Source organism: Penicillium arizonense (genome assembly GCF_001773325.1).
Source record: "Penicillium arizonense strain CBS 141311 chromosome Unknown PENARI_contig012, whole genome shotgun sequence".
Lineage (NCBI taxonomy): Eukaryota > Fungi > Ascomycota > Eurotiomycetes > Eurotiales > Aspergillaceae > Penicillium > Penicillium arizonense.
Genome location: NW_019173289.1, coordinates 551,276 through 577,012, shown reverse-complemented (window position 1 = coordinate 577,012; position 25,737 = coordinate 551,276). Strand labels below are relative to the sequence as shown.

General features: G+C 48.4%; 12 protein-coding genes across 12 annotated transcripts; 9 read left to right on the top strand and 3 right to left on the bottom strand.

The window, feature by feature from the left end:
• Positions 1 to 350: 350 nt before the first annotated feature.
• Positions 351 to 980, top strand: PENARI_c012G06148 (zinc finger HIT domain-containing protein; the record flags this gene model as incomplete). The annotated part of the gene is made up of 2 exons (XM_022632923.1): positions 351 to 421; positions 479 to 980. The coding sequence occupies 2 exons, from the start codon at positions 351 to 353 to the stop codon at positions 978 to 980; spliced, it is 573 nt and encodes a 190-aa protein (XP_022487167.1).
• A 796-nt stretch (positions 981 to 1,776) lies between these two features.
• On the top strand, positions 1,777 to 4,877 carry PENARI_c012G02778 (putative Ras guanyl-nucleotide exchange factor RasGEF; the record flags this gene model as incomplete). The annotated part of the gene is made up of 6 exons (XM_022632845.1): positions 1,777 to 2,004; positions 2,066 to 2,387; positions 2,435 to 2,626; positions 2,760 to 4,264; positions 4,316 to 4,744; positions 4,797 to 4,877. 6 exons carry the CDS (start codon positions 1,777 to 1,779, stop codon positions 4,875 to 4,877), a joined length of 2,757 nt encoding a protein of 918 aa, XP_022487114.1.
• A 1,698-nt stretch (positions 4,878 to 6,575) lies between these two features.
• On the top strand, positions 6,576 to 6,971 carry PENARI_c012G06781 (LYR motif-containing protein; the record flags this gene model as incomplete). The annotated part of the gene is made up of 1 exon (XM_022632948.1): positions 6,576 to 6,971. The coding sequence occupies one exon, from the start codon at positions 6,576 to 6,578 to the stop codon at positions 6,969 to 6,971; it is 396 nt and encodes a 131-aa protein (XP_022487247.1).
• Positions 6,972 to 7,622: 651 nt separating this feature from the next.
• Positions 7,623 to 8,867, bottom strand: PENARI_c012G09581 (putative PP-loop ATPase superfamily protein; the record flags this gene model as incomplete). Its single annotated transcript, XM_022633018.1, has 1 exon — positions 7,623 to 8,867. The coding sequence occupies one exon, from the start codon at positions 8,865 to 8,867 to the stop codon at positions 7,623 to 7,625; it is 1,245 nt and encodes a 414-aa protein (XP_022487300.1).
• Positions 8,868 to 9,283: 416 nt separating this feature from the next.
• On the bottom strand, positions 9,284 to 10,673 carry PENARI_c012G08572 (uncharacterized protein; the record flags this gene model as incomplete). The annotated part of the gene is made up of 2 exons (XM_022632989.1): positions 9,284 to 10,484; positions 10,564 to 10,673. The coding sequence occupies 2 exons, from the start codon at positions 10,671 to 10,673 to the stop codon at positions 9,284 to 9,286; spliced, it is 1,311 nt and encodes a 436-aa protein (XP_022487368.1).
• A 2,029-nt stretch (positions 10,674 to 12,702) lies between these two features.
• PENARI_c012G04587 (uncharacterized protein) lies at positions 12,703 to 14,089 on the top strand (the record flags this gene model as incomplete). The annotated part of the gene is made up of 5 exons (XM_022632893.1): positions 12,703 to 12,736; positions 12,804 to 13,061; positions 13,114 to 13,469; positions 13,526 to 13,944; positions 14,083 to 14,089. 5 exons carry the CDS (start codon positions 12,703 to 12,705, stop codon positions 14,087 to 14,089), a joined length of 1,074 nt encoding a protein of 357 aa, XP_022487181.1.
• Positions 14,090 to 14,419: 330 nt separating this feature from the next.
• PENARI_c012G08606 (Zn(II)2Cys6 transcription factor) lies at positions 14,420 to 15,859 on the top strand (the record flags this gene model as incomplete). Its single annotated transcript, XM_022632991.1, has 1 exon — positions 14,420 to 15,859. The coding sequence occupies one exon, from the start codon at positions 14,420 to 14,422 to the stop codon at positions 15,857 to 15,859; it is 1,440 nt and encodes a 479-aa protein (XP_022487119.1).
• Positions 15,860 to 16,504: 645 nt separating this feature from the next.
• PENARI_c012G09506 (uncharacterized protein) lies at positions 16,505 to 17,806 on the top strand (the record flags this gene model as incomplete). The annotated part of the gene is made up of 1 exon (XM_022633016.1): positions 16,505 to 17,806. One exon carries the CDS (start codon positions 16,505 to 16,507, stop codon positions 17,804 to 17,806), a length of 1,302 nt encoding a protein of 433 aa, XP_022487344.1.
• Positions 17,807 to 18,806: 1,000 nt separating this feature from the next.
• Positions 18,807 to 19,295, top strand: PENARI_c012G06048 (uncharacterized protein; the record flags this gene model as incomplete). The annotated part of the gene is made up of 2 exons (XM_022632921.1): positions 18,807 to 18,898; positions 18,953 to 19,295. The coding sequence occupies 2 exons, from the start codon at positions 18,807 to 18,809 to the stop codon at positions 19,293 to 19,295; spliced, it is 435 nt and encodes a 144-aa protein (XP_022487192.1).
• A 131-nt stretch (positions 19,296 to 19,426) lies between these two features.
• On the bottom strand, positions 19,427 to 20,470 carry PENARI_c012G01573 (glycosyltransferase family 32 protein; the record flags this gene model as incomplete). The annotated part of the gene is made up of 2 exons (XM_022632812.1): positions 19,427 to 20,122; positions 20,225 to 20,470. 2 exons carry the CDS (start codon positions 20,468 to 20,470, stop codon positions 19,427 to 19,429), a joined length of 942 nt encoding a protein of 313 aa, XP_022487212.1.
• A 1,398-nt stretch (positions 20,471 to 21,868) lies between these two features.
• PENARI_c012G12459 (uncharacterized protein) lies at positions 21,869 to 22,815 on the top strand (the record flags this gene model as incomplete). Its single annotated transcript, XM_022633083.1, has 4 exons — positions 21,869 to 22,095; positions 22,153 to 22,340; positions 22,542 to 22,578; positions 22,629 to 22,815. 4 exons carry the CDS (start codon positions 21,869 to 21,871, stop codon positions 22,813 to 22,815), a joined length of 639 nt encoding a protein of 212 aa, XP_022487346.1.
• Positions 22,816 to 24,343: 1,528 nt separating this feature from the next.
• Positions 24,344 to 25,606, top strand: PENARI_c012G05547 (uncharacterized protein; the record flags this gene model as incomplete). Its single annotated transcript, XM_022632911.1, has 5 exons — positions 24,344 to 24,584; positions 24,638 to 24,705; positions 24,755 to 25,128; positions 25,186 to 25,256; positions 25,308 to 25,606. The coding sequence occupies 5 exons, from the start codon at positions 24,344 to 24,346 to the stop codon at positions 25,604 to 25,606; spliced, it is 1,053 nt and encodes a 350-aa protein (XP_022487095.1).
• Positions 25,607 to 25,737: the final 131 nt, after the last annotated feature.

Here is a 25,737-nt window from a genome sequence, read left to right as displayed (position 1 = left end):
TAGAATGAGTGTGGGTTTGTCCATGCCTGGGATGTTTGCGTTGTATTTTCGGTCACAGCAACCTATGCCAAACCATGCACAGTAACTTAGCAAACAGAATATACATGTACTGCAGTGTGTCACGCGGAAATCTTTACTTAGTTAACTTAAGTTAGTTAGCTTATTCACGTCAAAGGGCATTCAGGCACCAAGGCAGGAAAATTGGCCTGAGGCAGCATTGTCTGAGCTTTATCGAGCAAATCGGGAAGTCACTCAGCTCCCTGAAAGTTTTCCACTTACTTCTGGACCAGTCAAACATAGTGGACCAAGTTTGATTGTTGAGCTCATGGGTTCTTTAGGAAACCGTCACAATGCCTGGTTCCTGTGAGGTTTGCTCTTCGGAGCCCTCCAAATATCGTTGTCCCACCTGCGAACTGATGAGGTACATGATTGCCATTCCTATACGTGGACCACTTACTAACCTTCCTTGTCGCTCTAGCTGCTCGCTTGCATGCACCCAGTCTCATAAGATATACTGTGCTCTGAAAGCCCCATCCAACGAGGGATCGAGCAATCCACCCGATGCCGATCCATCGCTTCAGAACGGCGAGGTCAACACTGAAAATGCCGAGCGAACCGAGTCGAAACGGCCGACGAATGTCGCGGCTGTAGCGACATCAGCGGAGATCAAAGAGCTCCTCGAGAAGTACCCTCAACTCCGCAGCCAGCTACAGGAAATTTACCAAGCAACGCTGGAAGAAGAATGGGTGGAATGGCACACAACTCCCATCCGCGGACGTGGCCGTGGACGAGGACGAGGTGGTCCCACTCGTCGCAGTCGGGGCTCCTGGACTACCGAGAAAGGCTTCAACCGTGGGCTAGGCAAGGTCCGAAAGCTGCGACAGGACTGTGAGGAAGGCACAGAAACTGGTCAAGCCGCTGAGGCATTCATGCGGTTTATGGCGCTTGTCAATCAGGGCCAGGAAGCACACTCAGCCTGAGTCAGATGCGGTCTCTTTGGGGGAAAAGGAAGAGCATACGCGGTGGACTTTCGAAAAGAACCATGTCAGTGAGACATGCAGATGTTGCATCTACATAATATCAAGGGGCGTCTTAGTTGCGCCTCAGGATGTCCCAATAGAGTGTCAGCAATCCCCTTGGGGGACACAAGTCTACGTCCACGGGTCTGTCAGATTGATTCAGATTGGTTTCTCGGCATTTGAAGAAATCCACTGTCTCTGATTTCTGTAAATATAGGGTATCCTGTATATCCCAACGGGTCAAGCCAAGACTGAATGGCGGGTTAGCGGCCCTTTAGCGTACCAATCCAGGCGGAGCAACGGCCCAGAACTTTGGAGATCGGTAGAAAATGCTGAATTTTTGGGTAATTTCCAGGTTTCTGACGAGTCAAATCAAGGCTGAAAATAATGTGTTGGATGCATCTTAAAAGTGCGAAATCGGTACTGTATGAAACTTGTGGAGTAAGATCCGAAAATACCAGTCGCCACTTGGACAGCTCCAGCTGCGCGTTTTCAGCTGTACTCCGTAGTAGGGACAAAGACCATCTCGCTTCCGGATCCAGCTTCCGCCAAAGAACGGATCTCGCTGTGATCTGTCCACGTTTCTTTCTCTCAACTCCCTCAATACTCCAACCGAGCTCTACTTCCCCATTGACTGGCCTCGAACTTGACCTGTCCAAGACAACCATGGCACAGCAGTGCTTCTCTGACCTTACACAGTAGAGCGTCACACGGGGATTGCTTCACTCCGGAGAAGCTCTATCCGACTGCTTCCGACATGGCATCCGCATCCCCATCCCGCCGAGAGCGGGCCCAGAGTGACAGAGCTCAAGCAATGCCCGGAATTGCTCAGCGTCCTGCTATGGGAGGCCGAACTACCTCGGCCCCGGTGGGTGAACTGTACAAATTGGATGCGCGGAAACCGGGAGGATCAGTTAATACTTTGGTGGAGGAGGATGAGGGGTCACCGACTGCCGATGAGGCCCGCAGGTCCCGTCAGAACGAGGTATGTCTTGATTTGATTGCGAGGACTGGAGACTCAATTTCTGACGGTGCTTTTTCTACAGGACTGCAAGGCCGGATTCCCCGAAGTGACTATTGCCGTGGTGGGCGAAGAGAACGCTGGCAAGAGCAGCTTCGTCAGATGTGCATTGGATATGAAGAGCTCACCTGTCGCTCCTTCGAATAAGAAGAAGATGTCGTTGGACGGGTCGGTCTACATCGTGCGGCTACTGGAAGTCGACTTGGCTCAGGTTCAATTCGACCAGGAGAACAACGTCCTGTGGCCTCGGACAGGACGTGACAGAGCTGCGCCAGCTATTGATGGAGTTCTTGTTCTGCATGATGCCACTAAACCGGACAGGCTTTCGCTCACGACAAACCTCATCTGTAGGTCTGCCATGGGTAGCTTTATTTCTCTTGCTGATCATATCCAGACTCCTTGGCGACGTCGACTCTGCCGTTCTTACAGGTCGCCTGCAAGTGCGATGTCCACCCCGAACCTCTGGAAGAAACCGTGGATGCAATCCACGAACGATATGAGATTTACCGCACATCTTTTTCCTCGCCGCGATCACAGCGAATGTGCATTGCGTTGGTACTGCGGGCGGTGATCTCGACTCGAGAAGGTGAGCACAAAACTTTGGGGTGTGCCTTGACCCCCTGGAGCGGGCCAGGTGGGTCGCAGTAGTAGCGTTCGCTACCTCTGTCAAATGCCACTCTCCAGGAGACGATTTTATGGACAATCTAACTCCTCACCAGACCTTTTTGAGCCTAATCCTCTCCCTTCCCCTCCGAGAACCACCACCAAATCCTTCCAACCTCACCCTCCCGAGCATCACACCCGTACCAACTCCGAAAACCCCTCCGTGTTCACAGCCGCTGGCGGCCCACAACCGACGGTTCCAGATCGATGTGTCGATGGAGACGGTGATCGTTCCTCCAGCGACCACTTGAACAACCTAACGCAAACCCCAAGTTCCACCCACTATGCCCAACGTAATTCGCAAGCGTTGCGACCGCAAACTCCCCCTGGAGCACGTTTGAACCCGCGCAGACCATCAGCAGAAGCGAACAACTCCCCGCGTCACGACAGCCGTCAGCAGCGACTGCATTCCGCCTGGCGACATAGTGGAGGGTCGGACGCCTTCAACAGCTTCTTAAACATGGAGGACGATATTGATGATGGACAGAACCGACCGCCGAGTCCTGGTGCCGTCGTGCGACCAAAGCCGAGCAGCGAGAGCAATTCCAGCGCCGAGACAGGCTTGTCTTTCGACGAGCTTGTTGACCGTTTGATTGCGCTACCCATGTCGAAGCAGGAGCAGAAGTTCGGGTCCATCTTCCTATGTCTATACCGCAAATTTGCAGCCCCTGGAACCCTCTTGACTGCCTTGATCAGTCGATTCGAGCGAAATGAGCAGAGCAACGTCGACCAGCTTACCCGCATGGCAGATCAGCTGCGCTTGTTAGACGTTATGGCCCAGTGGGCCTCGGAATATCCAGGGGATTTTGCTCACCCTAAGCTACGCAAGCGCATAATCGACTTTGTTGCTACGCTCGAGAAGAGCCACTTTTATATGTTCGCCGCCAAGGAAATTGGGTCACAGTTGGATTCCAATGCAGAAGACGACGATGTTGGCTGGGCCTATGGCGGTGATGTCGACCCCGATGATTCTAGTCTCACAGAGACATTTTACGACAACTCTGGCCGAAGCTCCCCAGCGCCGGTTCATACTGGCCTGGACATCGGCACTGGCGCATACGAAGACGAGGAAGAACAAGATCCCATATATAGTATGAGTGCATTGGATCTTAGCGATGGCCCGCAAGACTCTACATCCCGACTTTCTGGCACTCTTTCGGTTTCTTCTACTGCCGACAAACCTAATACCATGACAAATCAGTCATTCACACTCCTAAGTCTCGAGGCAGCTCAAAAAGAGGCTTTGCGTCTCGAATTGAGTCCGAAGTATCCACTTAGCAAACTCCAGTGGCGATTCTTCATGGAGACGCCTGACGAGGAGTTCGCCCGAGAATTGACCCGGATTGACTGGGTCATGTACAACTCGTTCCGGGCGCGTGATCTGGTCCGCCATGTCAGCCTTTCAGGCATAGACAAGGACAAGATCAAGAGCCTGACGAACGTCAACCGCATGATCAAGCAGTTCAACAACCTCGCATTCTTCGTAGCGAGCATGATCCTCCTACGAGATAAGCCCAAGCACCGCGCGAAGGCGATGGAAAAATTCATGAACATCGCAGTAGTATGTCTACCCCATACAGTCCCGAATCACGCCCGCAACTGACCTCTTTAGAAACTCCGCCGCCAAAACAACTATAACTCCCTGGGCGCCGTAATCGCCGCCATAAACGGCACACCAGTCCACCGCCTAACGCAAACTCGTGAACTGATCCCCATCCCAGTTCAGAAAGAGTTCATGCGCTTGGTTATCCTTATGAGCACGCAAAGAAGTCACTTCGCCTACCGTCTTGCCTGGGAAAACTCGTTCTCGGAGCGAATTCCCTTCCTTCCTCTCCATCGTCGTGACCTTGTCTCTGCCGAAGAAGGCAATAAGACTTTTGTTGGCGAGAACAAGTCTCGCATCAACTGGAAGAAATTCGAGGTCATGGGTGAGGTTGTTCTCGGTGTTCAACGTAGCCAGAAGGCTCCTCATCCCCAGGCGCAGAAGTTCGATGATGTGGAACGACTGCTTCTGGAATCGAAGCTCTCTGGGGACGAAGAGGTAAATTCCACCGTCTCCACAGAATATCGATCGTTCAACTAACGTTGTCTAGGACTTGTATGCTCGCAGCTTGCACGTCGAACCGTCCACAGGAGCCGAAGGGCGAAGGAAGTTCGGCTGGCTACGCTCTTAGAAAGTCTGAGAGCCCAGTCACAGCTCTCAGCCTCACCCCGCCTATATTGACCGACTTTCACGTCCCTCTTAGCATCCTCCACCTCCCCACCCCACGTCACCCCTCCTCTTACCTCCCCTGCCCCACCAACCTTCTCATGTCGCCACGCCCCTCTATGATTGATAAACATTGCTACTGTTCTTTGCCCGCTTTTCGTTATGAACTCAGTTCCCGAGAGAACAGATATGACGCTTGGAGCGGCGATACATCTAAAAAAAAAGCTCCCTACGACGTTTTTGTACATATGCGCCTGCAGAGTATACATACCGGAATTTCCCTGGCAAGTGGGGCTTTCCTATCTGAGCAGCGGCTTTTACGAGGTACCTATGTAGACATTCTGTTTCGTATCAACCTTGAAATTCGTAATGATGAAATAAGTCGTTGTAGTACCGCCTTTAGAATGTTCTGCGTAAACAGATCAACCATAAGCTTTTCGCGCCCACAGAGATATAGCCGTGAAAGGAATGATGTCCTCAGTATCCTTCACCTCGCAAAGACTACGTACCTGGTCCTCTAACTTATGCACATCATACCCTCAGACTCTATCCCTGATCCTCATTATGATGCTGTTGCTGTTTCATCACCTCAGTCACACCATTTACACCCACGGGGTTGCTGGCGTACAAAGATTCAGCGGTGTTCGTGAAGGTTCATTCCGATATTCAAGCAGTTGAGTGCCATGATCTTGGATAAGACCAGGGAGAAACGACGTCCATCTATCGATTATTGTTTTAGCACTTTGCCATATACCAGTTTCTCGGTTTCCGCAGGTGAGGGAACATTCCCAAATGATATTAGTCAAAGCCAGAAACTCTTCGTATATTTCCAGAAATTTCTCAGTGTTCTCCCCATAGCCCGAGAATATATCTTTAGACGTATCTTCCATTGAAGTAATCCACTTGGTTCTAGCTCATTCGTGTCAGATATGAACTGAACCGGAAAGCCCGAGTAGAACAACATACTCAGAAGAGTCTTCGCATTTTCGATCAATTGATGAGGATCATTATCCCAAATAAAAAATGCCCAAAGACGTAGATGTACAATTTCATATCGTCCTACCTTGCTGGCGGGGACAGTAGCAGTATCGCCAAGTGTATCAAAGGTGTGAAAGGACATATTGTCGGGTACCCTGTCGGGTGAGATATCGGCGCCGTTGAGGTTTGTTGTTGGTGGGAGATGTTCTGCTATCTCTAGCAGCCATACCCTTGTACAAGTAAGTAGTTAGCTCGAGTGGTCTATTCCATATATATCTATCTTTTGATATTTGACTCTCTTTAAAGTGAAGTTGATACACGTAGCCGTGCCAATCCCACACCTACTCGGATGGAGTTGGACAAATTCTAGGGTCTCAGACAATAGTGAATCCATTAAATATGGCGTTGTTATATGCACATACAATTGAGAACCTTGATACGTAAGTAGCGGTACTCCGTATATACATGTACAGCTCTTATAAAATCAACGCTAAACCTTTGTTGGCGAGACTCCACATGGATCACGTGCCACAATCGATCTGCTCAATCTGATATCCAACCAAAGCCACCCTTCACATCCAACAAAGGAGCCAAACCAACCTCCAAACCAAGCCAAATAAAGCCCAGCTCGACCGCTCAACCGCTCAGCCCCTCAAAACCAACCCCATCCAAAAAGCCACCCACCATGCCCCAACACATCAAAACACGAGCAACCTACCGCGCCCTCCTCCGCGAACTCCCAAAAAGATCCCTAAACACCCCCAGTCCAATCCACCAATCCCTGCGCAAAATCTTCCGCTCAGAGCCGAATGCCACTACAACAACCACTACATCTACATCCACATCCGGATCCAGCGCGCTCCCCTTCTCGGCACCCAAAACACACGAAGAATTAACTCTCCGCGTGCAAGAAGCCGAACAATTGGCTCAGTATGTCCGCGCTCAGCGCTCATACTGCGAATTGCTAGAGCGGTATAACCCTGGCATGAGCATGGATGAGGAGGAGAAGATTCGTCTTACGGCTAGACGGGTTGGCTTTGATTTGCCTCAGTTGCATACTGCTGAGGGGAAGACTGAGTAAGATTGGTTTAGTCGAATTGGATATGGGCTCTGTCGTGATTCCTTTGTCCCGAGCTCTTTCTCTGAGTAAAGTCTCGGGATCTGGCTTCATGTCTTTGCCTAACTGGGCCTGAAGGGCTTAACCGATCTCGGTATTGACGGACGGTGCTGCCATGGCATGTCACCTCCGATTACTGTATAGATAAGCTGGGATGCATTGCATTGGATGGATCCCATGGAAAGGGCGTTTTTTGTGATTATTATTGGGTATTTGTATACTACTACCAGCGACTTCGTGAATAAACTACCCTCGACTATGTATAATGTTCATATTTGAGAATCTCTCGGACTTGCTCTATGCTATGGATAAGCTCTAGCTTTGGTGCCTTGAGCTCTGCTCTAGCTTTGTAGGTTGCTTGTGGGGCTGGGCCCGACATGTTGAGCTCCGTGATTCCAATCTTAGCCTGACACGTATGGGCTGCCGTGCGGTGCAATGATACCGACTTAGGTACTGCCTTTCAATGTGACTTCACGGAGGTGCATGTAGTGGCGTGGCAGGTACGATGACCTAGGCGATATGGCTGTGGTGGGAATGCTCAGGATCCTGACTCCGGTGTCTGTGGAGTTTGACCACTTGGGCATCGTGAATAGATGTGCTTCACTGATTCATTGTTCAGGTAGCTCCAAGCTGAGCCCGCTCCATCTGCCTCATCAAAGTGGAACTACCTTCTTCGTCCTCCATACTGACGCCAACTTCGATTGCCGTCTTGGGTCGGTTCCGGTTGAGGCCGTCCAGGAGTGTGCAGGCTTTGCAGATCCGCTGACTGGAGATGTAGCCACAGCGCTCACAGTGTCCCATGGTCTGTCCCTTGATCTGCTTAGCAGGCTTAGCCGGGCGAGACTTCTTCGATGCAGCAATTGGAAGCTTGATCTCAGTCTCGCGTGACTCGGCAGCGTCGTTCTCAGTGAGTTGTTTCTCCATAGCGGCCATTTCTCCACCACTTGACCGACCGTTTTGACTACCACAGCCGCCGGTAGATTCGTCCTCTGCTCCGCTCGAATGCTTTGATTTTCCAGAGCCTCGAACTTCCACCGGCACAAGCGCAGCCATGTCCTCGCCACTCTTGACAATATCAAGGATTGAACTAGGACGAATCTTCTCCAGGTCTTTGATCAGGGTGCGCGCACTACCGCGGAATGCCTCAGGCGAGTAAATACATTCAGTGCTGAAGTAATCGAGTTGCCGGTGATGAGCGTAGAGGACAATTTCCTTCTCATAGGCATACTTGAGAGGCTTGCTGCGCTTGATATCCGAGGCGTCGGAGTCGGTGACGATACTGGTTCCGCGCGATAGACGGGGAAGATCACCACGCAGCAGGTTCATCATGACAGTCTCGGCGACGTCGTCTGCATTGTGGCCGGTAACAACATGCTTGATACCCAACCGAGCAGCGCCTCGGTCGAGAGCCTGTCGCCGGAACACACCGCAGTAGGTGCAGTTGCCCTTCTTGCCAACTTGTGCCACCACTTGATCCATTGTCCAGCCGTAAAGCTCGCCATATCCCACGATCTCGAGGGGCATCTCGTATTGGATTGCATTGCGCTTTACAGTTTCAAGACTGTCATCGCGATAGCCGCGGATTCCCTCGTCGATGGAGAGCAGGCATAGGTCCAGGCCGTAATCATATCGCTCGTTCAGTGTTTTCAGTACTGCTGCCAGTACTGTGCTGTCTTTGCCGCCGCTGGCTCCGATCGCGACTCGCTCACCGCGGAAGAAAAGTTTGGTGCCGGTGATGGTCTCGTGGACTTCGGTTTCGAATATCTGAATGAAACAGGCCCGGCAGAGTTTGTGTCTGTTCTTTGGCCGGATGATGACGGCTCGCGCCTCCTTGCAGTTGAAACACGCTGTGGGAGCCATGATGTTGTTGCGAGACGGTGGCGGGCAACAAGAATTTCTTTTCCCCCGCGATCAGTGAAATGGTCCGTGCACGCATATCTAGATGTCCCCTCGGAACTATGTGATTTTGAATAGCAGGTAATATGAGTGATCTTTTATACAAATATTACCTCATGCCTTAATCTATCGACAGTAAAGTATTTGCTTCGACTTTGACATCGGTCAGAAAACAAGATCGCACCATTCGAAGATGTATATATAGTTCAGGGCTAATGAAAGTCGATTGTGCATCTCATATAAGTCTCGCTATTTTGATAATTTCAAGTTCAGAAGAAAGATCGGACATAAAATACACGCCGAAAAAACTTTGCTTGGAAAATCCCCAAAGAAAAGAAGATACAAGAACGTACCTTGAAAGTGCATCAGTCCATCCAACTTTACGCCTTCACATTACTACCCAAATGAGTCACAGGCTTCCCTTTTCGACAAAACATTTTAGCATAAAAAGCAGGCCACTTATTCGTCTTAGCATGCTGAACAGCCATATGATGAATATGATGTCTCCTCAAGTGCAAAGAATAAAGCAGAGACCGATCCGCAAACAACATAAGATCCTCCTTCCGACCCCCCAACTTCTCCGCCACCTGAACAGTTTTCTCCTCAGAGAAAGCAAAAGAAGTCCCAATAATCTTGAACCGCCTCGCAATCTGATGAAGATTAGGCGAATGCCAATCCTCAGACGTCCAAGCAAGCTTCACATTCCAAGGAATCCGCCTCTCTTTCTTGAACGCACGCCACCATTCGTCAACAGATAACCTACCCTGCTCTCCGCTGACAGCATGAACACATCCACTCGTCCCCACCGCTACATGAACTAGCGCCCGATCAACCACCACATCCACGGGGACTTCATCGATAGTGGCTTCTTGACCTGGCTTCTCGCATCGAGATGAAAGTGTGATCCGTCGCCCTGGGTGGAGCATGTATGCCGCTGCAACGGCTGTGGAGGGTGTACCTTTCAAAGTTGCATAGCCGGGGTATGGATGCTTGTCGGCTGGGCCGATGACCGAGGGTCTGATGATGAGGACTTTGTCTAGCTTGCCGCGTTCTGATGCCTTTTGCAGGACGAGTCGCTCGGCTAGGTGCTTGGCGTAGGCGTATGGCCAGGGAAAATCATGGGCGTCGTATTCATCTGATGAGCCAGTCTTTTGTACTTCGCGCCATGAGTCCAGTGCGCTTTGGTAATAGTCCTCGCTTTCGGTGCCGAGGGGGTATATACTTTCGTCGACTCGCACATCGGAAGAATTGCTTGTCTGCCATAGATGGGCGTTGGCGTATGCGGTTGAGAAAAAGACAAAGCGTTCGAGGTTGGGGAATTTTAGGGCATAGTTTGTTAGGCACAGGCTGGGTGCCATGACGCTATATGCTAGTTCTCGGAGAGAGTTTTGTAGTTGGACTGAACATGCCGCGTGGATAACTATGTGCACTGTTCGTTTGAGCATCTGTAATGTTTCTTCTGGTAAATCCATAGTGGCTGTATCACCCAATTCACCGTCGAGAACAGTCAACAGTTGACTCTCGGTGAGGATCTTTGCAGTAGACGCTGGAAGCATGCTGGACCATTTTTCTTCTGCTTTGCTATTGACCTCAATTAGATATTTGCATCAGAAGAAGGCCCAAGAGCACTCACGCATATCCACCTCGACATAGCACATACACTCGTTCGGGTGAGGATTGACTCAAGAGTCGCCAGAGAAGTGCGGTCCCAATGAATCCTGAGCCTCCCGTCACAAAGAGGACCTTGCCATCGTAGTAGTCCCATACCATGATGAAGACTATAAAGTACCTGTTTAAAGTTTTCTAGACAAAAAAATACCAAAATATGCAAGTAGGAGGATATTTATCAAACCAAGCTCGTGCAGTTGAACCCTAGGTGGGTCCACCGACATGTTATATAGTAGAGACGACCGTCCTTGATGTCAAAGAACTCGACAGTGCAGTCCCAAACCGGCTGCATGCAGATCTGCAACTAGAGGGACATTTTGTGCAACCATCACACGAAAGGCCCTGCGTCAGCCAGCCACTCAGATGGGCAAACGAAGCATAGATATCCAGCACTGTAGGATTGAGCCGAACAGCTCCTAGCGTTTTTAAGCCTTGGTCTGTTATGACGCAGTCTCAGCATCCAGCCGCTACGGTCGTACATGTGCAACTATGCGCTATGACGGCAGGATTGATGTCGGTCGACTTGAACTTCGAGTGATCTGCCGTCAAATCAAAGGAACCGTCTTTGATAAAAATAAATAAGAATAACGAGCTCACAAGAGAGAAACCAACAATGCAAAAACTGGATATGAAAAAATTTGATCAAGCACACCGCTTTATGCAGCACTTTGCCAGGTATCAACGGACGGAATTCAACCTCGACTCGTATCCATTCAGATTTTTAGGGTGCATGAGGTGCATTAGCCCACGCCCGATCTTGAACACTATAACACTATTTGCCAGGTCTGTAGCAAGATCCATGCCGAACGGATCGCGATCACCGCCTCTGGTTTCCAGATACAATGACCAAGGGTCGAGCTTGTCTTGATCAACGAATCCAAATGATGATTCCTGCATGCATGATGTCGACACTCCGTGCTCGACTGTTAAAATGTGCAGAGATCATTTGTGATGTCCCTTCCCTCTTGCGGTTCAAGTAATTTACTCCCAGTATTCAACCTGATCATCAGGACATGTTCAAGCTTCCCACATACCCTTTGAAGCAATCAATAGCACAGTAAGATGTGATAAGCATCTCACTTGGATGTTCTGCACTGATGCAGCGGCCCTTCCCGCCCCTTCGTTGCGCTTTGACCTCGTTCGTGAGTCGCTTCATCCCTGCTTCACCTGCCGTCTGATCGGCCAATCATTCCCTTTGGAGTCTTTCCTCAAAGATAACCCTTGCCCTTCGACAAGCAATGACATCGCTGTCGTCATTCCCGCCTTGACACTGGCTATCATCGCTCCTCCAAACTTTCTCAAATTATCTACTTCCCTAATCAGCAGTTTCCAGGGGAATCGTTGGTAATTGGGGCCTCAAGTCCCGTGAATCAAGCATACCTCGAGCGAGATTGCACACGGATCCTGATTGGGGATCGCTATCTTGATATATCGGTTATTTGTCTGATTGCATTTGTCCAGTGCGTCTGAAAGGATCACCTGGGGAGAAGTTCAACTGCCATCACAACCGACGATGTTATAACCGATACCGAAACAAGCTGGAATTTGTGCCTTACAGAAATTAATATTTAGGGAATGACAGGTTACAGCTAATTGGCTATAGGGCTACCGGTTGTAGTATCCTAATTCCCGTCAACCATGCTACCCCGGCCTTAGTGGGTAATTATGAGCGATAGAGACGTCTGTGCAAGGGCAAAGACATCGCCTAACATTCCAGAGGTGCCGCTGCCATGGCACGGAATTCCAATCGTATAAGCCAAGACGACAGTAGAGGCAGAAGCCGATCACAGGTTGCGCATTCCAGAGGGAAGTTATGTGGAGAGGGCCATTAAAGTTGTGATAAACAAGCGAAAATCATGTACTTCTTGTCTGTTACGGCCTCATTTTCCTGATTATTGTTGATATGGACTGCTAGATTGAGTTCATACAAGGACAGTCGTTCGTTTTCATCTTTTTCTTCTATCCAATCGCTGATATCCTTTTAATTATCTTTAATCTTTTCTTTCAACATGAAGCCAGGACCGCTGGATTTGGGTTATGCTCGTCCTCTCGAGTTTACCCTGTCGGTCATCGTGAAAACTAAGCCGAGTCCATTGGATTTTCAGTTCGCTGCGGATACACTTGTCTCACAATGGCCTGTGTTGAACTTGCGAATGGACCCGCTGGTAAGATCTGCTGCATCTATAAACAACAGAACCAAGGCTGACATGTATCAGAAAACAAAATTTCTAGAGCCAAAAGATCCTGGTGATCTAACCGATGTCTGGGAAGGGCGGGAGATGCACCAAGACCTCGATGAGATCCTCTACGTATCCCCCGAGCCGGATTTCCCACAGATGATCGATACCGAGGCGCTGGATAAGGCATTGGATTTTGGTTACGGAATTTTGCAGGCATGGAAGCAGCGAGTCTTCTCCATCCGAACAGTCTTCTTGAACGACGCCTGCATAATAGGATTCAAGTTCCTGCACTCGCTCTGTGATGCGAATGGTAATTCATTCCAAAGCAAACATGCAAAAACAAAGCTGATATGTGACTCCAGGTGCTTATGGGATTATTCAGGCTTACTGCACTCTACTCCGGGGCGAAAGAATCATGCATACCCTGCACGCTCGACCATCGCTGTCGCTCAAATCGGAAGTTCTGGAGAAGTGTGCTGAAATGATTGAATCGCACCAAATCGCAGACTTGCACCTGCATTCTGTGCATCGAACTTGGTCTGCTGGGATTGGTGCTTTGGGAAAGCAGATTACAAGGAACATTTTCTGCCCTTCTGCTCGACGGGTTGGCAGGACCATGCTGGTACCACGAGGCCAGATTCAAGGATGGGCAAAGGAAGCAGAGATGCAGAACTCCAAGGTGACCGAACACGATTTGCTGGTTGCTTTCATCTACAAGGTAAGCATACTCCCTACTCTTATTGACGGGTGCCATTGAAACTCAGCCATTTATAGGCGTCTCTACACCCACCTACTGCCCACAATTTTGGGCTGGTAGTCGACATCTCACAGCAGCTCCAAACTGAAGCTAACCTTTATAACCCGTGGTATATGATGCCTCTGCCGGACCCAATGCCATCTAGCGAATATAGTATTCCGTCAATGACGCGCCTGGCAACACACATCCGACACACAATCGATGAGGCACAGCAGCCAGAATGTATCGGTGAGGTTGTAGAGCAACATCGACAGCTCAAGAAGAACCCAATGGTCCCCAAGACCTACGGTAGCCGAGCCGCGCAACCCCGGATCGCATCATGGAAAGGCCTGCCCCTTTTCGAGATCGACGTTCAGGGAGAAACCCCGCTCTTTGTTCAGGGCAGTGTCGACTACTGTGGGATTTTGCGCGAGACCAAGTGCCACTTGGATGACTTGTTAGTGACGTGGAAAGGACAGGGTCGGGATGGAGGAGAGGGCGGGTATTGGATTCATGGGAGACTGCCCGCGGCTGTTTGGAAGAGTATGGCGGATACTTTGAACTGTTGACAGGTATTTTCTGTACACGACCGGAGCGTGTGAAGTAGTGAAGATATGAAGATATTTAATGTGAAGTTGTCGACTGTTTACTTCCCCGCAAACTCGCGCTTGAGCGTTTTAGTCAAGTCCACCCGAGAGTTTATCAGGGCTTCTCTTGGCTTTGATCTTTTGCTCCTGACATCACTTCAGATGGGGTCTTCTAAGACCAACGTTCACGCCTGAATAGTGTTTATCGCACACGCTGAGATATACTGATCGAGGTAGGCATTCGTTGTCTATACCCGGAAATGCGGGGACCTGATATCAATAGACCCATTTGAAGACGGACCACGTTGAAGAGAATCCTTGATTGAACAACTGAAATCCCCTACAATGCCTTCTTCCGCGCCCAAACGAGCCTGCGACCAATGCCACACTCTGAAAGAAAAGTGTCGTCGACTGAGCCCTGCAGCACCATGCGAAAGGTGTGACCGACTAAATCACAACTGCCAAACCACACGGAATATCGCGAAGACAGGTCGAAAGCCTCGAATGGCAAGAAAACTATCATATAATCTTCCAGCCTCCAACCTCAATGCCGACCCTCATAGCCCGACACCCGTCTCCACGTTATCGCAGGACACTCCATATGCACATTTCTACTTCTCGCTCAATGACGGACTAGGCAATAATACAGCATTATTCCCCGACCTAGACCAGTGGGAAATACATTTTGTGAACCTCATGAAAGACATTGTCGCACCATCCCCACTCGACAAATACCTAATCGGACCAAGCTTCCATGAAACACACCATAGGTCCTTCGTCCAAAACTTGCTTCAACCAACACCTACCCTAAAGCATGCTACAGTAGCCTGTGCTGCAGTGTTATTAGGCGACAAATATGCCCAATATAACAAAGCCAGCGTTGAAATCGGCCACCGGCGAGCCGCATTAGCCGTGTCTGGACTTCGCTCTTTGCAAATATCTCAAGATCAGGATTTGATCACCGCGGTGAGAATTGGCATAGCGATGGTGACATTCGCTATGCATGTTGCACATGGACAGTCGTTCCTTATATCCCGCTATACGCTTTCTCTGGTTAAGCCGATGTATTCGAGGCTTCTAACGATGGATTCGGGTACGATGGATTTCCTGATGTGTCTTGTTAGCACGGAGACGCTTGATTGTCTCCTGAAGTCGGAGATACCAACCATCAGAATTGGAGAAGACGACCGCAACAATGTTGTTGATCGCTATATTGGGCTGAGTTCTAGTCTTTTTGCTCATCTTTATGACATTTGCGAAGTTGCCAGTATACTTCGACACACGGATGGAAGAATGGATATCAAAATTACAAAGCAACTCAAGACCATCCAAGATCGTTTGGATCAGTGGCAACCTTCACCACCGCCTGACTTTCTTGAACAATTCAGTCAAGATGAGGTCGTTCGGATGCTTGCGCAGACTGAAGTGCTTCGTCTTGCCGCATTGCTCATTATTCATCGGCTAAAACATCCTTTTGGGCAGTACGACGAGAAAGCACTATTGCTCTCTAGAGCCATCACTGCTGAATTTGACATGGTGCTACAGGTCACGGGGAGGTCGATACCATGCACTGCACTTGCTTATATGGTAGCCAGTTTTGAGATCACAAGTGCTGAAGAACAGTCAGCTATTATTACCAAAAGTGACGAAATGGTGACTTTTTCCCTACAGTCACAGGTCCGGGTTAAGAATATTATGTATTCAGTATGGAACGCGAGGAGCTTTGGAGACCAGATTCACTGGTTTGATCTAGGAGATTATATCGGGAAGGCAGAGACTAAATGAAGGGTGGAACTCGAATTGAACAGAAATTATATATTAGTTTACAGTGATATTCCAATTCAGTTATGACTTCACAATCTTACGATTTGATTCCCAGATAATTAATTCGGCTGCCGTGAGTCCTGATGTGATAGACCGTGAAGGCCCAGCTTTGGAGACCGCTTTGGACTGGTAGTGTAAACAGCCTTAGTACAGATCGGCTGATGGTAACACTCGGCGGAAAGTAAAAAAAAAAAAAACAGAGTGAGGTGAAGTTAGCAAACGTCGGAATGGGATGCTCAGAATCATAGTTTGGCTGGAAGGAGAGGAGGTATAATAGGTTACTATCCTGAAATTTGATATTATAAATCTAGATGCTAGGCTGAAGTCTAAACTACAGATTTTTGTGTGAACTTATGAGAGCAAATATCGCATTACTTTCCAAACGCTCCACACAATCTCTAGCAAAAGCTCGTTAAGGAGGCTTCCGATATTTGGCGGTGATTTATTGGCTCATACTGAAACTGGACCACTAAGAAATAGTTAAAAAGGTTTAAGCATTTTCAATCCTCTCGGACGGAGCTGGAATGACGTCATCTATCATATCCGTGCAAGGTATATAAGGAATAACAGCATCCCTTCGGTGTGCATACGTATATCGCCACGGCAATGCAACTTAGTGTCGCTACACTTGGACTTGGCTTCATCCTCTGTACTGCTGCGCGCTCACAAACCTCACATATCAATAATATCAAAAATGTCGTCGTGCTTGTGCAAGAGAATCGGTCATTTGACACTCTCGCCGGCGGTTTCACCTACAATGCGACAATTGATGGATTGGTTAATCATACCTATTGTAACCCAGCAGATACACTGAGCTCAACCTCAAGCAACTTTTGCGCGGCCGATACAGCAAAAAACATTGTCATAATCTCCCCCGATCATTCTATTACAGGTGGCAATATGCAAATTTTCGGCGAGTATCATCCGTCTACCGATGCGAACTCGTCTATGAATGGGTTTATCACTGAGCAAAACCGGATTTACCACTTGAAAAACAAGCCGGTGGTGACTGAAGTGATAAATTACTACAACCCAGACCTCGTTCCCGTCACCAATGCCATGGCGGAGAATTTTGTACTTTTCGACCGCTGGTTTGCCTCAGTACCCGGAGCATCGAACCCAAACCGCGCATATTTAACATCTGGCACCTCATACGGACAGGGCCAGGATAAAGGGCTATTCTATCACTCCGGCTTACCCCAAACTTCGATCTTCCAGCAACTATCAGAGAAGAATGTCACATGGATCAACTACGAAAATACTACCAACTTAGGAAAGTCAAGCTCCCCGCCGGATTCATTATTTTACAAATGGACTACGAAGTCAGGAAAGAGCAAGACCAACGTTCTACCTATTGATCGCTTCTACCAAGATGCTAAATCTGGCGCGCTACCACAATTCACGTGGATCAACCCAGAGTGCTGTAAATATATGTCCATGCATCCAAAGTCCCCAGTCAATATGGGCGAGAATTTCATGAAAGGTATCTACGACACACTACGGAGCTCGCCGCAATGGAACCAAACCCTCTTGATTATCACCTGGGATGAACACGGAGGATTTGGCGACCATGTACCTCCTCCCACCGGTGTTCCGGCCGGCGACCATTTGACCTATACCGAGAAGGCTCCTGATGGGAAGAAATATAAGTTCCATTTTGATCGCCTCGGCGTTCGCGTCCCCACCATATTGATATCACCCTGGGTGGAAAAGGGCTTGATTCAGAACAGACCCAAGTCGGGCAATAATGATTTTACACACACCTCCATCCTCAAGTTCATGTCTGAGCTCTGGGGACTTGACAGCCTGAGCCCGCGTGTGGAGTGGTCACCTTCCTTTAGTGATTTAATCACCAACCACCTACGGAACGATACCCCACGGGAGATGCCAAATGCGGCTGGATATTGAATATGACAGGGTCTTGAGTATGTGTTTTCGTCCTCCAACGTGTCCTGCGAAACCAAGTACAGTTGAGTTTATTGGGTTCTTTTTTTTATTTTATTTTTCTCCTTGTCAGATATAGACTTCGAGGCTATGTTGAGCAGTAAAGTTAAGCTTTGCAACGAGTGAAAATGATGCAAAGAATGCAAATATATACAAATTCGGAAAATATTACTCCAATTGCATACGGATAGGTTAGCCTTAGAGCTTTGACCTAATCCACCATCAAGTTCAATCGTCAGTCTTCTTGGCCTCCATAGATGACTTAGGAAATAAATAGTGTGGGGTGACCCAAAAAGTAGCAAGTGGATGACAAAGTGCGTACCATGTACCATATTTTGGTCCCAAGGGCGAAGGGAACTGCCAATATGGCCAAGCTTTGACAGCGGGGCAACCCAGCACACGGTTACCTCCAGCTTATGGTACGGTACCCTCATATATCCTCTCGTATAATGGAATCGTCGTACATGCAATACAGCTCTGATCTTTGTTGGTATCGAAAACGTCAGATTCAACCACAAGCTTATCAAAAGTCGTTGCCTCCTAGAACAGATCACATGGTATCTAAATTTTGTAGTATATTGCGCTTTTGGGTTTGAGAACTCGTAACAATACTAACAGCAAGGTGAGAAATGCGGGAGAGCTATTCGCGGTTCGGGAACGCGTATGCTCGTGTGGCCACACGCGACCGGAGTTTGCCTTAGGTGGCTTCCACTGCCAACTACTCCGCCACCTGCGCACTTTCCAAATTGAGATGGCTTACGCGTCTTCCGATCGTATCGGTCGGCAGATATCTAAATCCATGTTAAGTAGTTAGCACCCGCCACCAATGGCTTTAAGCTGGGATTGGGAGCTTCGTTACATCCAGCGACTGAAGAGTTAAGGCTAGATTCCCGCCGCACCTAGTATATAATTCAATAGGTATCCAATTCAACCGAGCGCTACAGTTCGCTGCCAATCAAAACAAATGAATTGTCACCTTACGCAGCACCTTTCTTTGACCATAAAGAACAATCTTTCCCAAGGCACCATCTCCCTGAGGAACCTAGTCTGCACACGGTATGATCATGAATTCAAATGGTACTCCCGCTCGTTAACTAACGGTATTACCAGTGGCCAACCCTACGAGAAGGGCGACACTCCCAGGCTCATCTCCCCAGAAGATGTCAATCAGATCTCAATACCACATGGCCAAAGTGCCGTGGTATCGGTCTGCGGGAGTGCAGCATTTGGGCTAGGCATTGAGGGAATGATTGATCTCTACTACGATGAGAAGAGTTTGATAACGTCCCTGTACTGGAATGGACCTTGGGAACGAATTGGGAACGAGCTTCATCTGGCCGACGTTGACAATGAGCATTACCTCGTGGAAGTTTCTACCCCTCCTTATGAAGGTATACTGGGAGATCTCGCTGTTGAGGTCAGAGAAGTCCCTGTCAATAATACGCTGCAATAACATTCATTGTGGCTTGAAGTATTTGCGTCCACAGGAAACTATTTTTTTCAACCAACAGTATAGCTGAATCGACGAATATAATACATAATTACTAGTTGTACTTAAAGAGATCATTTGCCATTCTATCTCAGTCATGATTCCTTGGCCACCTTCGGGTTGCTGGAATCAAAATCAACCTTGCGAAGCACGCGATCAAACACAATCGTCAGTAGACGGTGAAACAGGGACAATCCAGCAGCTAACCCAGTCGCTCCCATGAGGAACCAAGTCCATCTCCTTTTTCCAATCCACATGAGCACCTGTGCGTCTGTTCGATGCCAACTGCCGCTCTCCATATCCGTGATGTACGGCGCTAACTCCGTTGCATTGATGACCCCTACTAGCGCCGAAGGTAGCGAAGGCTGCTCAAGCAAGTATTCCTTTATCACCAGAGTGAGGAACATGGGCCCAGCAGATATCATGATGGCACTGTAGGGTTGCCATCGAGCCCAGAGGCGAGTTATCGCATGATAGATGGGTAGTTTGGCAATTGCCTTGGCATAAAGTGGATGCCGGGCGGAAGTTATCATGAAGTCGTTGGTCACACCGGTCGGCACTGTTGATTTAAACAAGGCGTAGTGTGTCGATGTGTTGCGTTCAATTTCGTAAAGGGGGAAACTCTGATTGCACCAGGTGTCCATGTCGAGGTAGACACCACCATAATGATACAAAACGAAATAGCGTAGAGCATCTGCACGCTGAATTGGAAAGGCGTAGGCATCCCAGGTATCCACGAACCAGGGATATTCGATAGAGATGAAGTTTCGAGCTGACTCATCGGTCCATAGCTTAGAAATAGTCAGTTAGGTTCAAAAGTAGCTAGTTCCTTCGACACGAAGCTAAACCTTCGTATGTCGATGGCACTTTCCACAAGGTAGGATAAGGATTACCTTGTATTCAAAGTCTGAATAGGCCTCTTTGCAACTCTTCTGCGACTCCATCCACTTGTTTGGAATCGTCTCGGTCGCGGCGGTTTGGTGCAGGATTCGCGGTATCTGGCCTGATGAGGTCATTTGATGCCGAGAACCTGACCTATACGAGGTGGGCAGTGCTACTCGAGACCCGAAGAGCTCTTCATTTCTGCGTAGCAAAATGATAAGCGGCGCAAAGGTGTGGAGTAACAGCCCGACCACCATTAGGTCTATTAGAAGGAAAAGCACTGTAGCCTTCCTCAGCCTTGGTCGGCAATTCAGTCGCTGGCATTTTGATAACCCAGTTCCCCATCGAAGATTCTCTTCATCGTATGTTTTGTCGTTTTTTGCGTTGAAAGCTCCGAAATCCCAGTGGCGAAGACTTCGCCAGAAGCTCATCATTCTGGTTGGTAGTGCATTTGCATACCCTAGGGACTCAGGTGTTATCTTGCGGAATCTTCCATTGACTTATAGAGTCCGGCAGGTAAGATAAGAGTTTCAGCTCAGTAGAAGTGAAAGCTCGCGTGATTTGGTGTCCGGAAGACGTAAAGTCAAATTTGAGCACTTTTATGTAGGATAGGAATAAGATTATTTGTGAAAGACCCTGTTTCCCCCTCATTTACTTGCACAGCCTAAGCTTTGCTTGAATCTAGACAGACATTGGCTGGCAAACACCCGCGGTTTCCGTTCCGGAAGATAGCTCTATCCGGTGACAAGTTCATGTCGTTCCAGCACTCTGAGTGGGTGCCACTTATCTACTGACCAAATCCGGCCACTTTTGCCCTGTTGTTCCTAGGAACCAAATTGTTCCAGAATTATCATGAAATTGAAAACGAGGCGAATATTTTAGCCATTTGACCCAAGTATTCATGCTATGTAAGTGTAATAACAATGTAACTATGCCTAACTTCTATGAGACATCGTCATTAAAACACCAAAATCGTTTACTCAGCCTCCACCCAGGCTTTGGTCAACGGTCTAGACTTTTTTCCCCAGATAGGAAGTGTAGGAAAAGGTGCATACGAGGCGATTTGTACTCTTTGCATTTTGGTGTACGATTTCACATTCTTACCTAGCAACAACGACACGCTGCGGGAAGCGGCGCCCACTTTTCGTCGTAGTGTCTGCCGCAGCATCTTCAATCTCGGCTTATCTACTATGACATGAACCACTGGTTCTTGTGCACTGCACTCACACTTGTCGTCTGTTTGAAAGCAAAATAGCGTACGTTGATAGCTAACAGTGGCCTGTTCGCAGTTGGGTCAGTAGGTAGGATCGACTCCTTGGAAGCGTTCCATGAAGTCGCCTTGTATATCTAGAAGGCAGGGTGACATCTATCCCGCGAAGATGGTCGCCTGTTCTAGAGGGTTTATTCTTGCCCCTATCGGGCACCGTTTCATCCCGAATGAACGCCATATCCATGGAGAGATGGGGGCGGAATGAGTGTGTTTGGCCAGCCGATTCACTGCGTCGTTTCCAGAATCATCGCAGTATCCAGGCACCAGACTATGACGGTATGATTGCTGGCGCGACTTCCTGGTGGATTACCCACCAACAATTGTGGGGTTTGAAGCAAACAACATACCAGGCACCCGCAAATGGATCTCATACCATCCAAAAAAGATGTTCGATATTCTTGCTGCGGAAGTCATCAAACAATGTGATCCTCAAAATGGCCTCAGCGAGGATATCATCTCTGACCCGCGGGGCTGCAACTTCAATGCCAAGACCCTGGCCTGCAACATGCCTAGCGCCGCTGAGGAATGCATCACTGCCGATCAGCTTTCCACATTGCACAAGCTTTATAATGACTGGACCGATGTGAACCAGACATTTGTCTATGGCCACCTGTGACTCGGCAGCGAAGCATCGTAGTTGATAGGAAATATCGGATTGGGAAAGAACAGCACTATCGAACAGCAGTACTGGTATGTGCGGGACCTCATGGGTCTTGAGGATAGCTTTACCTGGCAAAACCTCGACTACAGCACTGTCCAGCTTGCCGAAAAGTTGAACCCAGGAAATGCGACCGCCGACACGTTTGACATCAGTGATTTCCACAAGCGCGGTTTCAACATCACGGCCTGTCAGATGCGTATGTTTTTTCCCGGATGTTAGTGTTTATTACTACGACCAAGCCTCCAGTGCCGTAGAGCCCTAAGGTATTGAAATGAATGATTTTTATCGTTTGTTTCTCATCCCTGAAATGGAGTTAGTTCAAACATTCAAACATTCAAACAATTCAAACAATTCACTAAAATAAACAAGGTCAAACTAACCACTCTAACCTCAACAGCATTGTCTTTCCACCCTGACAATATGACTCCTCCAAGGTACATTGCCGGTCCAGACCAACTGCAACTATCAATACTGGTACCTACAGCACTCTTGGATACAGAGACTCGCGCCACGATATTGCTCTAGCGATGATGGCTTGGGCCGAGAACGGCACTGCGCCCAATGAACACGCCGCCACAAATTGGAAGAACAGTGCCAGCGTCCAATTTGCCACTGCCTTTACCAGGCAAAGTATAGTCGCAAGGGCGACCAGAACGACGCGAGGGAGTTAGACTTGCAAAATGCTGTATTAGGTTACGGGGACCAAAGCCAACGCGGTTCTCCCCCGGGTGGGGAAGTTTGCTGGAGGGATCTGCGGACAACTGAGTTTCGGAAAAAAGGTTGTCTGCATCTGCCGTTGTAAAGCGAGTTGACCCGCCATAAACTAGCGCACTATTAGTGGAGATGCACCAATCTCCTCTATGCAAATGGAACGCAATGAAAACAAGTATATATCCTCTTGGCATCTCAACGAGTCGTTCTTCTGGTCAGGGTCTTGCTGTTTTTGTAATAGACGAGTCGGACTTCTCAACTTCTCATGCAGTCAGCAGGATGAATAAGTGAAATGTATGTCTTTCAAAACCCGAAAGAGTTAAGGTCTGTCGATCTCTGTCTGTGGCGCATGAGATGTATAGAATCTGTCATGGGAGTAGAATTCAAATTCAAACGGCTAAATCTCACTAAACGCCACCATGTGGATCGCGATCTAAGGCATATGAGATAGAATCGACATATCGCGCCTTGTGGCTCGGACGGGGCTAGCCGAGCCCCAATTTCAGCTCCTCCCGTCTTAGTCCCATTATTCAGATGTCAGTCAACCAATCATACGAGAATGTCTTGACGCAGAAACCGGGAATGGTATCTAGGGGCCTGCACAACGCCCCAATTATTGGGCGATCATGGCGCTTCTTGCTTGAGAGATGTCGCCCGGGATCCACTCGATTGACTTGACACAACTGCGGCATCAAACTTCCCCTGTAGGGCAATGTCCCGGGAAAGCTCTACCCCGCGACCTTAGATTTGCCTCAACCTTGTTTTTGTTAATCCCTTACTTGGGAAGAAGGGGTGACTGCCGATTTGGATTGCCGCTAATGTTTCTTGTCTATCGGAAATGGCTTCAGGTCGAAGAACAGTCAATGTTTACTAGATTTACAATTACTTTCTGCAATCCAGATAGAAAGAGAAGCAGGCATATATTTCTTATTCAACACATTCCATTTACCTGGTTCTCGAAGTTGGCATCTGCAACCAAGTGGAGCATACTGTGGTAGGGCCGATATGACACATCTACTCTCTGAGGTGACATATCGGAAACGATTTCCATCGCGCGCATCCGATTGGATAAAAGCACAAGATCACAGCGTACATAAGATTCAACTTTTTATGATCTGGCAAGCCATAGACTGAAAACTTATTGCTTTCAACGCGAGGTACATGTAGTTGCGCCTGACGCTCCGCAATTGTGGTTCGCACAGAACACTGCCTTGGCTGTGAATGTGTTTATGCACTCATACCGCGCCCAGAATATGATCTATGTGATCTGTAGACAGACCATGTCACTTTGCGGCATTTGGATTGATGATGAACAATATGATACGTCTCCGGTGTAAGAAGGATCTAACACGCCTATCTCAAATCCTTTAAAGTATATTAAGGGAGAGGCGCAGCCTTACAATGATTCCAAATATTTCAAACCAACTACTTTTCTCGTTTTGCTTTGCCATTTGTTTAAGGTGCTGACCCACTTGACTACTGCCCGTCATGTCTTCAGCCCAACAATCTCCCGGTGCCACATGGACGCCAGGCGACTTTGAACACCCGAACGAGGACATTCGTCGGCCTATCAAGATCGCGCTTGTGTTTGCTTTCACATTGTCTACACTCGCCGTTGTTCTGCGTCTTGTAGCCCGACGAATGACAGGAAGCAGACTTTTCCTAGATGATTATCTCATTCTGGTGGCTCTTTTCTTCAAATATGCATGCTCCAGTGGAGTTGTTACCCGTGAGTCTTTTAGATATGCTGGAGCGATGCGACAACAATACTGATAATGTCAGTTCTGTTCAATGGTCTCGGATCACACATTACCATGATTCCACCCAAGAATCTGATTTTTTACTTCCAGGTACGCCACCAGCAATACCAATTTTAGCACACATATTGACTCTAATTAGATCGGATACTCCAATAACTTCATCTACACCAGTTGCGTGGCGTTCGTGAAACTCTCCATCTTGGCACTTTACAAGCGTCTGTTCGCAATCCGATACATGGTTGTTGGTGTGCATATAATGACTGTCGTTGTCCTTCTCTGGATGGTCGGCGTCTTCGTTTCTGGTGCTCTTCTTTGTATCCCAGCGAACAAGTTCTGGGACCAATCCATCCCAGGAGCCTGCCTTAACCCATACAAGTTCTACTACGGCATTCAGATCCCAAACATTCTCTGTGATCTCATCATCCTCCTCATGCCGGCGAAAGTTGTTTGGTCATTGCCCGTCCCAAAATCTCAGAAGGTGCTTCTGTCGGGTATTTTCCTTGTTGGTGGCCTGTGAGTTTTACCTTCCCAATTGTGCTATTATCAATGCTCTGACATTACCCGCCACAGAACCTTCGTTTTCGACATTGCCCGATTGTATGCCATGATTAAACTGCTCGATGCCGGCCCTGATATCACTTGTAAGTATCCAAAATCACTTCCCGCTTGACGCATTCTAACGATTTCCATAGACCACCAAGTTCCAGTCGTCGTATGGACCTGCATTGAAGCCACAGTCGGTATCATCGCAGCCTGCCTGCCCAATCTGAGACCTCTATTCAAGCTGGGCAAGTCTGGCTTCTGGTCCCAGCTCCGGTCCACAGGTCGCACATCCGAAAGGACTCTGGTCAGCTCGAACAAGTCTGGAACTATGAACTCAAACGAGACTATGAGCAGTATTCAAAAGCCAAATACTGTTGCTTCCTATGTGGCTGAGGAGAACATTGAGATTGCCGGGTACAACAATTTCGGTAAGGCTGGAAAGGTGTGAGGTTGCTATACTCAATGTTCCTTTTTGTGCTTGCACAAGGTAAAAAGGGTGCACATTCAATATGTTGCGTTATGATATGGGACCGGGAGTCGTACATTGCTTTTACTTATACCAGATAGTCATTCTCTTGT